Source organism: Myotis daubentonii, chromosome 5 (genome assembly GCF_963259705.1).
Source record: "Myotis daubentonii chromosome 5, mMyoDau2.1, whole genome shotgun sequence".
Taxonomy (NCBI): domain Eukaryota; kingdom Metazoa; phylum Chordata; class Mammalia; order Chiroptera; family Vespertilionidae; genus Myotis; species Myotis daubentonii.
This window is the reverse complement of record NC_081844.1, coordinates 82000982-82014795: the sequence shown is the minus strand read 5'-3', so window position 1 is coordinate 82014795 and position 13814 is coordinate 82000982. Positions and strand designations below refer to the sequence as shown.

The window sequence follows — 13814 nt, the reverse complement described above, 5'->3', positions numbered from 1 at the left end:
TTTCTTACCTTGCTCCTGACATCTGTCTCACTTTGTCTTATCCTACAAGTATGTGGGGGGGGGGGCTCATTTTTCTTCCTAGCTTGTGAACCCCCATCAAGGCATTCCTGTCTGTGTCCCAGAATCTACCACATTAACTGGTGCTACACACAGGTGCTGGATAAGTTTGCTGAATAGAACCAGAATGTGGATGAACTCCCACCCCTGTCCTGTCTTTAGCACTAGCGGCTTGTAAGAAGCAACCTTCACCTGTGGAAAGGTACTTCTGAGCCACAAGTTCCCTGTCTCACTCCCTCTGTCTCTTCTTGGATTTTTGCTGTCATGGAGCCTCTTAAATGGGTTCAAGGGGATAAAATAATTAAGAATCTGCTGTTGTTTTACAGAGAAGAAAAGCCCTGGCTTTCAAGGTGTGAGTCCTGGGAACAAAGATAAAAAGACTCTGGGGTCCTCCCACCATCATCCCTCCAGGCTGGTTCCCTGTCTTAGTGCTGCACACGGGGGCCACATCTCTTTTCCAACTCCCCAGGGGAGGTAGAAGTGGCCCTGTCAACCTAAGTAAGGCAAAGAACAGCCCTTCTTCCCTCACTCTGTCCACACTGAAAGCAACCAGGGTTAGGATTCTGCCAAGGAAGCTGAAGGAGAAGGGCTTGTGGAACATTCTGATCAGGCCAATGGGAGGTTGCCATGATTGGGAGCCATTGAGAGCCGGCTGACTTCCAGGCCTCATCTTAAGCTCTGGGTCACTGGAGTAAGCCAGGAGCAAAGGCTGCCCATTTCAGCCACACCCTACTTCCAGCCTTACAAGCTATATACCTGCAAGCGGTGTGGGATTTGTGGGGTAATAAAATTGTTTGCGGGGAAGGTTACACAAGTCTCTGAATATAATAAAAGCCACTAAAGTGTACACCTTTAATGGATAAAGTATACAGTATGTGTCTCAGTCTGTTCAAGCTGCTTTACCAAAACACCCTGAGCTGGGTGGTCTATATGCAGCAGAAGATTTTTCTCACAGTTCTGGAGGCTGGGAAGTCCAAGATCAAGATGCCAACAGATTTGGACTCTGATGAGAACCTACTTCCTGGTTCACAGATAGTGCCTTCTTGCTGTGTCCTCATAGCACACAGAGCAGCAAGGTAGGTCTTTGGGGCCTTTTAAAAAAAATCCTCACCGGAGGATATGTTTTTATTGCTTTTGAGAGAGGAAGGGGGGGGAGAGAGAGAGAGATGTGAGAGAGAAACTTCAATCAGTTGCCTCCTGTATATGCCCAGACTGGGGATTGAACCCACAACCTAGGTAAGTACCCTAAGAATTGAACCTGCAACCTTTTGGTGTATGGGATAATACTCCAACCAACTGAGCCACCTGGCCAGAGTCCCATTTGTACTTCTTAATCCCTTCACCTTTTCCACTCAGACTCCCCACCACCCCCTCTCATCTGGCAACCATCAGTTTGTTCTCTGTATCTGTGATAGATGGCAGTTACAGAGGGCTCCTTGGAGAGATAGCTGATTACAGGGCTGGGGCTGGTAAAGCATGAGATGAACCTGGAACATCTCATTGTGTCAGAATGTAAAGAAGTGTTCAGAGAATGACGGAGATAAGGTAAAAGGATATAGAAGCCAGCCTGAAGGGGTTCCCAATGACTAAAATGGGGGTAACTTGAGCATCAAAATAATAAATGATTGTAATATGTAATATTCACATAGTTTCAAAGTATCTCCCTACAAAATACTTATTATTTACAAAGGGGAAAAGAGTAACTTTGAAGTGGAGAAAATGGACTATAGTGGCTGAATGGTGGTCTCCAAAACGATATGTCGATATCTTAATCCTGAGAGCCTGTGACTGCTACCTTACTTGGAAAAAGAGTCTTTGCAGATGCAAATAAGTTAAGAATCTTGGAATGAGGAGGTCCCCCTGAATTATCTAGATGGCCACTAGATTCAACAACAAGTGTCCTTGGAAGAGGCACACAGAGGAGAAGGTGATGTGAAGACAGAGATTGAAGTGATGCAGCTACAAACCAAGGAATGTCAAGGAATGCCCAACAGCCACCCGAAGCTGGAAGAGGCAAGGAATGGCTTCTTCCCGAGAGTCGTCAGGAGTGTAGTTCTGCCAATGCCTTAATTTTGACTCCTGCCTCCAGAATTGTGAAAGAGTCCGTTTCTGTTGTTTTAAAGTCACCAGCTTATGGTAATGTGTATGCAGACACAGGAAACTAAGACACTAGCAGACACCACCTTAAGCAAGTGACCGAGTGGACATCCTCAGTAATGGAACAAATCAAAGCCATGCAGCAGTTGATAGAATGCAAAGAGAGGAACACAGCATTGCTTCTGTGACATTCACATCAAAGATGCATGACCATCTAATCGTAAGGAAATGTCTGACAAACCCAAATGAGGGAGACGCTACAAAATTACCAGATTGTAACCTGTAAAAATTTCAAGCTCGCCGAGCTATGGGTATCTCTCGGGACGACTGGCACAAGCGCCGCAAGACAGGGGGCAAGAGAAAGCCCTACCACAAGAAGCGAAAATATGAGCTGGGACGCCCTGCTGCCAACATTAAGGTTGGACCCCGCCGCATACACACAGTCCGAGTGCGCGGAGGCAACAAGAAGTACCGAGCCTGGTGGCTGGACGTGGGCAACTTCTCCTGGGGCTCAGAGTGTTGTACGCGCAAAACAAGGATTATTGATGTTGTTTACAATGCATCCAACAACGAACTGGTCCGCACCAAGACCCTAGTAAAGAACTGTCTTTTGCTCATTGACAGCACACGTACCAACAGCGGTACGAGCCCCACTTCGCACTGCCCCTGGGCCGCAAGAAGGGGGCCACGCTGACGCCTGAAGAGGAAGAGATTTTGAACAAAAAACGATCAAAGAAAATTCAGAAGAAATATGATGAGAGGAAAAAGAATGCCAAAATCAGCAGTTCCAGCAGGGCAAGCTGCTTGCATGCATCGCTTCAAGACCAGGCCAGTGTGGCCGAGCAGAGGGCTATGTGCTCAAGGGCAAGGAGCTGGAGTTCTATCTGAGGAAAATCAAGGCCCAGAAAGGCAAATTAATCCTCCTCCCTCCTATCTTAGCTCGTGTAACAAAGGTGTTTATTCTAGAAAAAAAATATTTCAAGCTCATGAAAGTCAAGAAAAGACTGAATAAATGTTCCAGATTGAAGGAGACAAAGGAGATATGCAATGAATAATTCCAGGCTGGATGCTTTTGTTATAAAGGACTTTCTTGGGCCCTGGGTAGTGTGGCTCAGTTGGTTGGAGCAGTTGGTTTGATCAAACAGAAAGATCTCAAGTTTGATCCCTGGTTGGAATGCATATGGGAGGCAACCGATCCCAATTGACGTTTCTCTCTCACCTCTTTTTCTTTCTCTCTCACCCTCTTCCTTTCTTACTCTCGAAAATCAATAAAAACATATCCTCAGGTGAGGATTAAAAACTAATAAAAATAAAGGCCATTCTTGAGACAATTGTCAAAATTGAATGGAATCTGAGGACTAGGTGGTATTAATATATTAATATTAATTTCCTAATGTTGATGGCTGTATTGTGAATATATAAGAGACTGTTCTTGTTTGTAGGAAATACACACTACAAACACTTCAGAGGTGATGAGTCATTCTGTTGGCAATTTACTCTCAAATGATTTAAGGAAAAAAGTTCTGTGTAATGTACTTTCTGTACATTTGTGATTGCTTCAACATAAAATATTTATTAAAAAATAAGGGACAGCCCTAACCGGTTTGGCTCAGTGGATAGAGCGTCAGCCTGTGGACTGAAAGGTCTCAGGTTCGATTCCAGCCAAGGGCATGTACCTTGGTTGCGGGCACATCCCCACTAGGAGGTGTGCAAGAGGCAGCTGATCGATGTTTCTCTCTCATTGATGTTTCTAACTCTCTATCCCTCTCTCTTCCTCTCTGTAAAAAAATCAATAAAATATATATTAAAAAAAATAAGGGACAAAAGGACAGATTCATAAAATGATTATGTCCTGGCTGGTGTGCTCAGTGGTTAGAGCATTGGCCCATGCACCGAAGGGTCTCGGATCCTATTCGTCAAGGCCATGTACCTAGATTGCAGTTTCGATCCCAAGCCTGATCGGGGTGCATGCGGTAGGCAACCATTAGATGGTGTCTCTCTCACATTGATATTTCTCTCTCTCTTTCTCTCCTCTCTTCCTCTCCCTCCCTTCCACTCTCTCTAAAAAATAAAAAAATAAAAAATAAAAATAAATGAAAAAAATCCTCAGGTGAGGGTTAACCAAAGTAAATAAGTAAATCAATAAAATGATATATATGCTTATTATCACAGGCTGAAAGGAAATCCACAACAATGATGATTATATTAAAGATGTAATGATATTAAATGTGTAAAATTTCTCTGCTCTAAATCTTTAGAGTTTAGTTTAATAAATATGTGCTGAGACCTACTATATGTCAGGCACTGTGCCAGGTCCAAGGGATACTGGGAAAGTGACACTATGTCCACAGAAGGGAGGGCTGTGGGATGTGTGCTGGCTGGATGCTAAGGACAAGGATGCTGCTGGAGCACAGGGAAGGCCTGACGCCAAAGTGAGGGGAAGGGCCTGAGGGAGGGATGCTTGGAATGTGGTCCTCTTGTTTTTCTATTAAGAATAACAATAATGAAAGATATTGGGAGTCCCATCTGCATTGGTAGCCCTGAGGAGGGAGAAGAATGTGCAGTATTCAGAGTCTAGAGAGCATGGGCGGCTGGTGGGCTGAGTTTTAGAGCTCAGTCATGGTCTGAAACAGTATGGGGAGGAACTGGAGTTACATTCCAGGAAAACCACGGGGTGGTGTGTGGAGGGACCTGATGGACCCCTTAGAGGAGAAGAGGGGGAGCTGGGGCCAGGGAGGGGCAGGTTGCCATCATTGGTCTCTGAGTACAGGCCCTGGAGTTGGACACAGTGGCCCTGGAGGGGAACACAGTGGCCCTAGCCCAGATTCCTGGAGCCCAGGGCGCAATCCAGTCGTTGATGTTTCAGCCTCACATCCTTGTCTGGGCTGTCGGGCAGAGCAGGGCCCTGGAGTTAGTCCCAATCTGTTTCCTTCTATTCTTTGACAGGAAGCTCCTGGAGAGCCAGCCCCCAGCCCCTCCCCCTCCCAGCACTCCCTCTCTCTTCTCCACTATGGACCGAGCCTCCACGGAGCAGCTGCCTGCCCACCACAGACCCAGCTGACATGGGGGCTGCTGGAGCAACGCAGCTGTGCTGGGTGATCCTGAGCTTCCTCCTACTCCGAGGTAAGAGGCACTTGCCACTCTGTCGGCATTCCCTCCCGGGGCTGGCAGTCCTGGGCGCAGCCCCTCCCTCCTTCAGGACACACACCACAGACGCAGCTCTCCATCCAGGGCTGTGCCCAGGGGAAATTCCAGAGCCTTTTATGAAAGGGATCAGTTGGATTGGGAGGGAGTCATTACCAGGCAAGGGTAAAATGGCACATGGTTAAACCTTTTTGTGGGAAAATTTCCAGGGTGAACCGGGGCTCCCATAAAGGCTGGCCTCCTTAAATGTGGGATGTGACTGGCTGTCTTGGTGTAAGATTGAGGTCTGAAAGCTCCTTCTGGGATGTTCTAGCACAAAGCTGTCTGCACCTTGGGCTTTACAGTGATCTTTTTTTTTTTTTCTTCCATATGGGGAGTAACAACCTGGGAATTCCAAATACTGACTCTAAGCTCACACTCAGCACGAGGGATTCAAGTTAGATACAAAGAACTGTTTGCCACAGAGGATGTACTCAACCCCTCGGCCAGGGGTCTAGATGAGATGGTCTTCAGAGGAGAAAACTTGAAAACTCCTCTTAGACGGGGCTCTGCTAGCTGATGAGTGGGGAAACAGCTCATAAGGGGTCCCCTAATTAGGGAGCAGTTGCTGGGAACCATGAGAAATCCAGGAGATTCTGACTCACAGGGCAGTAACTTCCCCTCGGTCATTCCTTCCCCACCCCCACCTCACGTCCATGAGTCCTCTGTGGAAGATTCATGAACCTGGGCTCAAAGCAGCCGAAGAGAACGCACGCAAGAGTGCTTGGATGGGAGAGGGAGGATGGCTTTCTTGGTGGTGGGTGGAAGGCCTGAGTACCGGGAGACTGCCTCGTGGAGAGATCAGGCATTTCTTTACAAGTCCATGAGTTGGAAGTAAAACTCTGATTACTCCACCCGCAACCTCCTTCCCAGAGGATAGAGTCACGCATTTGATCTGGGGCTGGGGGACGAGGCTATTGTCCAAACTGCAGAAACAGCAGAGAAGATTAAAAGGTGCGACTCATAGGGTGGCATTTTCATAGGCCTAAGCTTCTCTCAGCTTCCCTACCCATTGCCCTGTCCTGGACGAGTGCCGGAGCTAGGAATGCCCTGTGTAAACTCTACATAAGCCATGCTCACCGCTTGAGTTTCCTACCCTCTTATCTAGTATCTCAGAGCACTTACTGTCTCCTTCATTTTGGTGGGCTGAGGAATCCTTTTGGGGATATGCAGGCCCACAAAGGGACTTGACTGTGGATACACAAATCAGGGCAGGGCAGACTTGAGACTTGGAGAATTTGAGAGAATGGGGCAAAATTAAAAACATCTAGCATTTACTGAGCATGGACTCTCTGTCTGGCGGGCACTATGTTAAGTACTTTATATGCATCTTCTTATCCTCACAACCACTTATGAAGTCCTAAAACCACTTGCAATTTAACGAAGAGAAAAATAAAGCCCAGGCCAGTAAGTGACAGTCAGGACTTAGACTCAAGCCTGTCAAACTCCAAAGTCCGTGATTTCAACTGCTAAGGTATGCTGCTGAGAAAAACAGGATGGTGGGGGTGGAGGAGGAGGAGAGAGGCAGGTAGCGATTAGGGAGGGGAGACCGGAAAATAAGAAATCCCAGTGGCCAGTGGCCTTTGGTTGTCTGCGTGTCCAGTGGTCAGAGGCAACCTGGCCTGTAAAAACAGATGCTCCCTGAATCCCTCCTCTACTCACAGAGGAATCTCCTGGTGACAAAAAGTTCCAGTAGGGGGAGGGGGCAGGTGACAAAGAGCAGGCTCCTGAGAATCGGAGCTTGTGACTTTGGAACTCATTCCAAGACACTAGTTTTGTTTTTAGATAAATGTGGGAAGGCAGGCACTGTACCCTCCCACTAAAAACCAAAGTTATAACCATATAGAGCTTAGACGGGACCTTGGATACCCCTCAGCAAGGACATCTAAGGTGCCTTCGGATGGGTGTTTGCAGAACATGCCCTGGATTAAAAGGGTCACTCCCCAGCTGGGAAAAGTTCTCTCTAGCCTGGGGCACCTGCAAGTTTTAACTCCCCTCTTGATCCCCCCAGCCAATGAGGGGAAGAAGTGTCAGAGATGGTGACCTGGAAAAACAGCCTCCGCACGGCCTAGGGTTTGGGAAAGGGTGGGCTTGGGAACAATTAATTCCACACTATCCAAGTGATAGCCCCATGGAGGAAGGCAGTGGCCAAGGAAAATAAACAGACCAACAGGCTGCCACTGGCTGGGCGGGCCCCTGGCCCTCAGCTGCCTCTGTTCACCCAGGCCCCAGCTTGGTACTTCCCTGATTATGGGGGCTGAGGGAGCAGAGGGCCAGGCCAGCAGCTGCAGTCCCAGCCTGAGTGGAGGAACGGGAACCCAGCTGGGCGGCTCCACTTCCCCACGTTTTCCTTTCACATTGTTCACAGGTTTCAAGAATGATTTCATTGTGGAAAATGAGCAAACACAACCTGACCTTTGAGGTCCCACAGACACAGGGGACACATATATGAGCGCACGCGTGCACACACACACACACACACACACACACACCTGCATAGAGGTTGACAGGCATACACATGTACTTACAAAACAATCTGGAGAGAGCTTCCTACTGGGGCATCCTAGTAACCTCCTCCCTGGGTTTGGACAACAACAACCATTATTGAGAAGCCGTACCTGTGAGAGTTAAGTTGACCACTCATTCTAGAGCTTCCCTGCCTCCTGTGTAGGCCCCTACCTCTGGCTGGAGGAGGGCACAGAGATAGCCCAGATACCAACCCCAACCCCTAACTCCATCTTACTCATCACATCTTTCCATCCCCTTCCCTTGGGCAGGACTAGTATGACATTATTTGCAGGGTAGAATGGATGGCACAGTGTAGTGTGATGTCAGCATTAGTCTGGAGACCTGGGGTCTTTGTCTAGACTTGGCAGGTGTCTGGCCCTCTGTCCTTGGACATATCACTATTTTAAAATAACCTTCCCCTGACGTTGTATCAGGCTGCTATAGAACCCATGTGGGATTGAAGAGACCGGAAAGGACTCTGGGACACTGAATCATGAGGTGGTGGTGATGATGCTATTCAGTCATGATCTCAGAGGAAGCCAGCCCCGCAGTAAGCTGGAGCCACATCCTTTAGTCCTCTGTCAGCATGAGAGGCTTGAAAGCCAGAAGGCCTTGGTTTTTCGGGGGGCTCTGTGCTGGGTGGGAGACTCACAAAGCTAGTCTATGCTTTTTGCTTTCTCTTGCAGGCCACAACTCCCAGCCCACGGCAATGCAGCCCTCTAGCCCTCAGGGTAAGAGCAAACACACAGGGACTCCTCTAGCAATTATGTCTGAGAGCTAAGTAAGGCTGGGGAGAGCTCTAGGCACTGTTTTACACAGATCGCAGGTGATTAGGGTGGGGCCAGAGCTCTCAGGACATCCAAAGCTGAGCTCATCTAGGGACTTTTTTCAGTTTGGCCCAGTCTAACCTGTTTTGAAAAAGAGAGATAAATGGTTGCAGGTGAGGGATGGGGTAAGAAGAAAGACTAGAAAACACCAGCTATAGAGAAGAAGAGAGGGAGTCAGAGCAATAAGAGGCAATAGACCCTCAGCCTCAGATGATCTGTTTCAGGAGCCGTCAGTCTAAGTCTGACTATACAGCCAACTACCCCCAACACAGGTGAGTGAGTGTGGTTGCTGAGGGGCCAATCCCTGGCCCCTGCCCAGCCCCTTGCCCATCCCTTCAGACTTGCTTGCAGCCCAAGAGTTCTCATATGGGTCAGAAGTGGTTGTCATCAAGCCTGCCCCACCTTCAACTCCCCATATGCCTCAGTCCTTGCTGGGGACAGCCCTTCCTCAGAGCCCAACAGCCCAAGCCCTCTGTCCAGTACCAGTACCCCAGGTACTCTGCCACTGAGACTACAAATTCCATCAAGGGAGGGCCCAATGAGGAAGCAGACACAGTTTCGGCTCTAAAGGAGAATACAGTGGAGAAACAGACAAGTAAACAAGACCTTACATTGATAATTACAGACAGGATAGAAGGATTGTGATGGGCATAAGATGAAGGTGCTATTGGAATCCAGATAAATGTGAGCCACTTCCGACTTGGGGGCCAGGGAAGACATCCCAGAGTGCTTCTAAAGCTAAGGCCAGAGAAGGAGTTGACCAAATGAAGACTTGGGGTGAAGGAGGGTAGGGTGTATTCCAGGCAGAGGAAACTGTACAGGTGAAGACCCAGAGGTGAAAAGGAGGATGGCTCCTTCTGGAAGTGAAAGCAGTAATGAAAATAACAATTTTGGACTAAAGAGCCGTCCCTGTATACATGCTGGTTGAAGCCATAGCAGGCCCACAAATGCTTCCTAATCCACAGCTGCTTCAGAGAAAGCCTCACGGGTCCCCACAGTACCCAGTAAACCTGTGATGCCAAGGTCAAGCACCATGGATGGTCACTCCCCATCCCAGCCACAGGAGCACACATCAGGATTTGGTAAGTATCAAGCTGGGTTCCTTCTTCTCCTCTTGAGGGGGCCCAGGTCCTGCCCCACAGTCAGGGGTCTCAGGATTCACATCAGTGGCACCCTGGTCTGGAGAGAACGAGAGAGGTTTGGTGGGGAGTAGAGACAAGGACTTGGACCTGGTCACAATGAAGGTAGAAAAGAGTCGACTCAGGATTGATAAAGGCATAGAGAAGGAAAGGAAGGGTTATGAGAACCCAAAATAATGGAAAGGAAGGCAGAAAAGGTTGGGAAAGAGTCACATGCTTCTCAAAGCAGGTTGGGCTTCACCCAGCAGCAGGGGAGAAAGGCTGGGCGGGGTGGCTACCTTCCACCTTGGCCTGCTGTTCACGGCCCAGGCACAGGGGTCCCAAGCAGCAGCAGCAGTAGCAGCAGCGGCGGCAGCAGAAGCAGAGGTATGTCCTGTCTGTGCTCACAACAAAGAACACCCTGACCCTTTCTCTCATCCTACCCCTTGGCTCTGGGATGTTTTTAATCTCCCAGTCATTTTTAGGAGGGGGGTGAGGACCAAGAAACGGAACAGCAATCAGGCCTGCAGTACAATGAGCTTCGGAGGGGATGAGGTGGATGGCCATACCACTTTTCAAGAGGGCCAGAAACACATGCCCTTTAACTGGCAGGCTGGCTTGTTAGGTCAGTGCCTGGAGACAAACATCCGGTGCCCTTCTTTCCTCCCTCTTCAACTCTTGGCAAAACACAGATGGCTCAACCATGCCTAGTCTGTCTCCCTATGTCTGCAGCATACATCCCTTTCCTCTGGGCTCCAAGGGGATATGGTGGGAAGAGCATAATGAGGGAAGCATCCTGAACTTTCTGGAGTCCTTTGGAACTAGTAACACAAACAACCAGCAATCTAGTCATGTGATCCAACAGCACCCACTTCTGCCATCCATCCTCATGGGACCTGATCAGAGGGACAGAGAGGAAGTCTTTTCTGTAGGGCTGGAGCTCTCTCTGCAGTCCTCTACCTGGAGAAAGTGGGCGGGCGGGGGGGTGGGGGGGGGGGAGTGGGGGGGAGCTAGCTCTCTCTGGTAGGCTGAGTAAGTCCTTTCACTGAAGCACCCATCACCATTCCATTTTAGACACCTCTCAAAATGTTACTTCCAAATTGGCCACCACGAGCCCGAGGACAAGAGAAGACCCCACCATTCTGCCCAGCCCTATGTCAGAGCAAGTGCTCACTGTCGCTGCATTTGGTGAGAGGAAGGAGAAGGTGGGATGTGGCAGGGGACCCCACCTTTGAACTGACTTGGACTCTGGTCAGGAAACACAAGTTCAAATCTCACCCATTTGTGCTAGAGTGGTGGTTCTCAACCTTCCTAATGCCGCGACCCTTTAATACAGTTCCTCATGTTGTGGTGACCCCCAACCATAAAATTATTTTCGTTGCTACTTCATAACTGTAATTTTGCTACTGTTATGAATCGTAATGTAAATATCTGATATGCAGGATGTATTTTCATTGTTACAAATTGAACATAATTAAAGCATAGTGATTAATCACAAAAACAATATGTAATTATATATGTGTTTTCCGATGGTCTTAGGAGACCCCTGTGAAAGGGTCGTTCAACCCCCAAAGGGGTCGCGACCCACAGGTTGAGAACCGCTGTGCTAGAGGGTTTGGCTGACAAAGAAGTCTTTGGTGGGAAAGAGCCTCCACTGGCTCTAGTCAGCTCTTCTGGGTTCTGCTGGGTTTCATATTCTTATGGGAAGATGGGGGAAGGAAGGGCTGTGGAACCCACTCTGGCCAGGGCAGCAAGCTGAGAATTCATTCATTCGCAGAGAAGGGGAATTCAAAATTCACTTTGCTCTGGACCCTGTCTACATAGCACTTAGCTAGGAAGAGAATTTGAACTCATGTTATTCCCTCTTATCCCCTCCTCTTCACCCCATCCTTTCTCTGTTCAGGTGTTATCAGCTTCATTGTCATCCTGGTGGTTGTGGTGATCATCCTGGTCAGTGTGGTCAGTCTAAGGTTTAAGTGTCAGAAGAACAAGGAATCTGAAGGTACATGCCTGAACCTTGGGGGCCCTCCTTTGCCCCTCTTTGCTGAGGGACCCAGAGCTAGATTCTGGGACTGACACCCAGCCTAGAGTTGGGGGAAGGAATGGGAACATCAGCACCATTAGATGAAATGGGAGGGTCCACTTGGGTGAACTCTGAGGGGCAGGTTGGGCTTCTGAGTAACAACATGTGACCCCCAATCTGTGCCTTTGGATTTTTACAGATCCCCAGAAACCTGGGAGCTCAGGGCTATCTGAAAGGTAAGACTGTCAGAAGTGTAAGTAGGAATTATCTATCTGACCTCTCAGTCTTCCCTCCAAGAGGGAACCATAGCTTCCTGCTTTCTACACACACACACACACACACACACACACACACACACACACGGAATCCTGACAGCCTCCACTGAAACCAGACTAGGGGCAGGCAGGACAAGAGCAGACTTGAAAGGAAGCAATCAGTTGACAGGAGATGGACTGGAACCCTTCAGCCCAGGGCTACGCACCTTTACCTCTTCATGAAAAGTGTAGGAATTCAGATTCTAATATACCCCTTAAATAAGGAGATACTTATTTAAGGAACTGTTCATTGAATACCTTGTGTGTGCCAAGCCCTTTGGTAGATATTTGTTAATATTATCTCAAATTCTTAGAGCAGTTCTTCAAGGCTAATACATTTAAAAATTGAGACTTAAGAGAGGTCGTAACTTGGTCAAAATCACACAAGCAGTAGGTAGTAAAACAAAGATTTAAATACAAGTCTTTGGGGCTACAAAACACACTCTCATTTCATTATGATCCACCCCCAAAACAAAGGTCTAAGTTTTAACAACCCCTGTACAGTTTCTTAACCCCCCACATTGCCCTCCCACTCCTATCCATAACCCATGTTCTCCTCCTACTCCTAGCTGCTCCGCAGCCAATGGAGAGAAAGACAGCATCACCCTCATCTCCATGAAGAATATAAACATGAATAACAGCAAAGGATGCCGCTCAGCAGAGAAGGTACGTTTGTCCTGGTTCCCTCCTCCCTTCTCCCTCCTCCTCCTTCCTGAAGGCTCTTGTACTTTAACCAGAAAGGAGATACTTTCAAAGACCCAGGCTCTTCTCTTCTCTTGCCTATTATATTACTACTCCCAAGAAGTTCACCCTTCCTTCATTAAGTATTTATTTTGCAGGTTCTTTAAAAGCAACCGTGGGTCCTTATGAGTACGAGGATGATGAAGCTGCCCTGTGCCTGTAAGAAGGAAGGTGATGCCCTAACCGGTTTGGCTCAGTGGATAGAGCGTCAGCCTGCGGACTGAAAGGTCCCAAGTTTGATTCCGGTCAAGGGCGTGTACCTTGGTTGCGGGCACATCCCCAGTGTGGGGTGTGCAGGAGGCAGCTGATCGATGTTTCTTTCTCATTGATGTTTCTAACTCTCTATCCCTCACCCTTCCTCTCTGTAAAAAGTCAATAAAATATATTTAAAAAAAGAAAAAAATGAAGGAAGGTGATATTATCAGTAGAGGCAATAAGCCACATATAAATTATTTTATTGTTTCACATCTACTCGCAGCTCTAAAGGATACTAACATTCCTCCATTTCTGGGAGCAAGCTACCAATATGAGAGACACTTCCCCAGGTGGACCGCCACTCCAGAAACACGGACTGACTAAGTAGGAAACTCCAGTGGTGAGAACTAAAAAGTAACTGACTAGCCAAAACCGGTTTGGCTCAGTGGATAGAGCATCGGCCTATGGACTGAAGGGTCCCGGGTTCGATTCCGGTCAAGGGCATGTACCTTGGTTGCGGGCACATCCCCAGTAGGAGATGTACAGGAGGCGGCTGGTCGATGTTTCTAACTCTCTATCTCTCTCCCTTCCTCTCTGTAAAAAATCAATAAAATATACATTAAAAAAAAAGTGACTGACTAATCCACCTTCTCAGTCATAGGAAGGAGAAGTGTGCAGAGCAAAAGCAAGAAAAATGACAAAGTGGATCGGTCCTTTCTACTTGGCATTAAAATTATTTTCTGGCCTGCAG

At 48.1% G+C, this 13814-nt stretch overlaps 1 protein-coding gene and 1 pseudogene across 5 annotated transcripts; both read left to right on the top strand.

Moving 5' to 3' along the window:
- The first annotated feature begins 2458 nt into the window (after positions 1-2458).
- LOC132236155 (small ribosomal subunit protein eS8-like) lies at positions 2459-3209 on the top strand (annotated as a pseudogene).
- Positions 3210-4992: 1783 nt separating this feature from the next.
- Positions 4993-13622, top strand: ECSCR (endothelial cell surface expressed chemotaxis and apoptosis regulator). 5 transcript variants are annotated; one of them, XM_059698559.1, is made up of 9 exons: positions 5025-5277; positions 8532-8576; positions 8897-8944; positions 9638-9754; positions 10865-10978; positions 11694-11792; positions 12013-12049; positions 12697-12793; positions 12967-13609. In XM_059698559.1, exons 1-9 carry the CDS (start codon positions 5217-5219, stop codon positions 12973-12975), a joined length of 627 nt encoding a protein of 208 aa, XP_059554542.1. In that variant the 5' UTR covers positions 5025-5216; the 3' UTR covers positions 12976-13609. The 5 variants fall into 5 exon arrangements, with proteins under 5 accessions (XP_059554546.1, XP_059554545.1, XP_059554542.1 ...); XM_059698563.1 differs by lacking the exon at positions 10865-10978 and having other exon boundaries at positions 4993-5277; positions 12967-13622; XM_059698562.1 differs by lacking the exon at positions 12013-12049 and having other exon boundaries at positions 4993-5277; positions 12967-13622.
- The last annotated feature ends 192 nt before the right edge of the window (positions 13623-13814 follow it).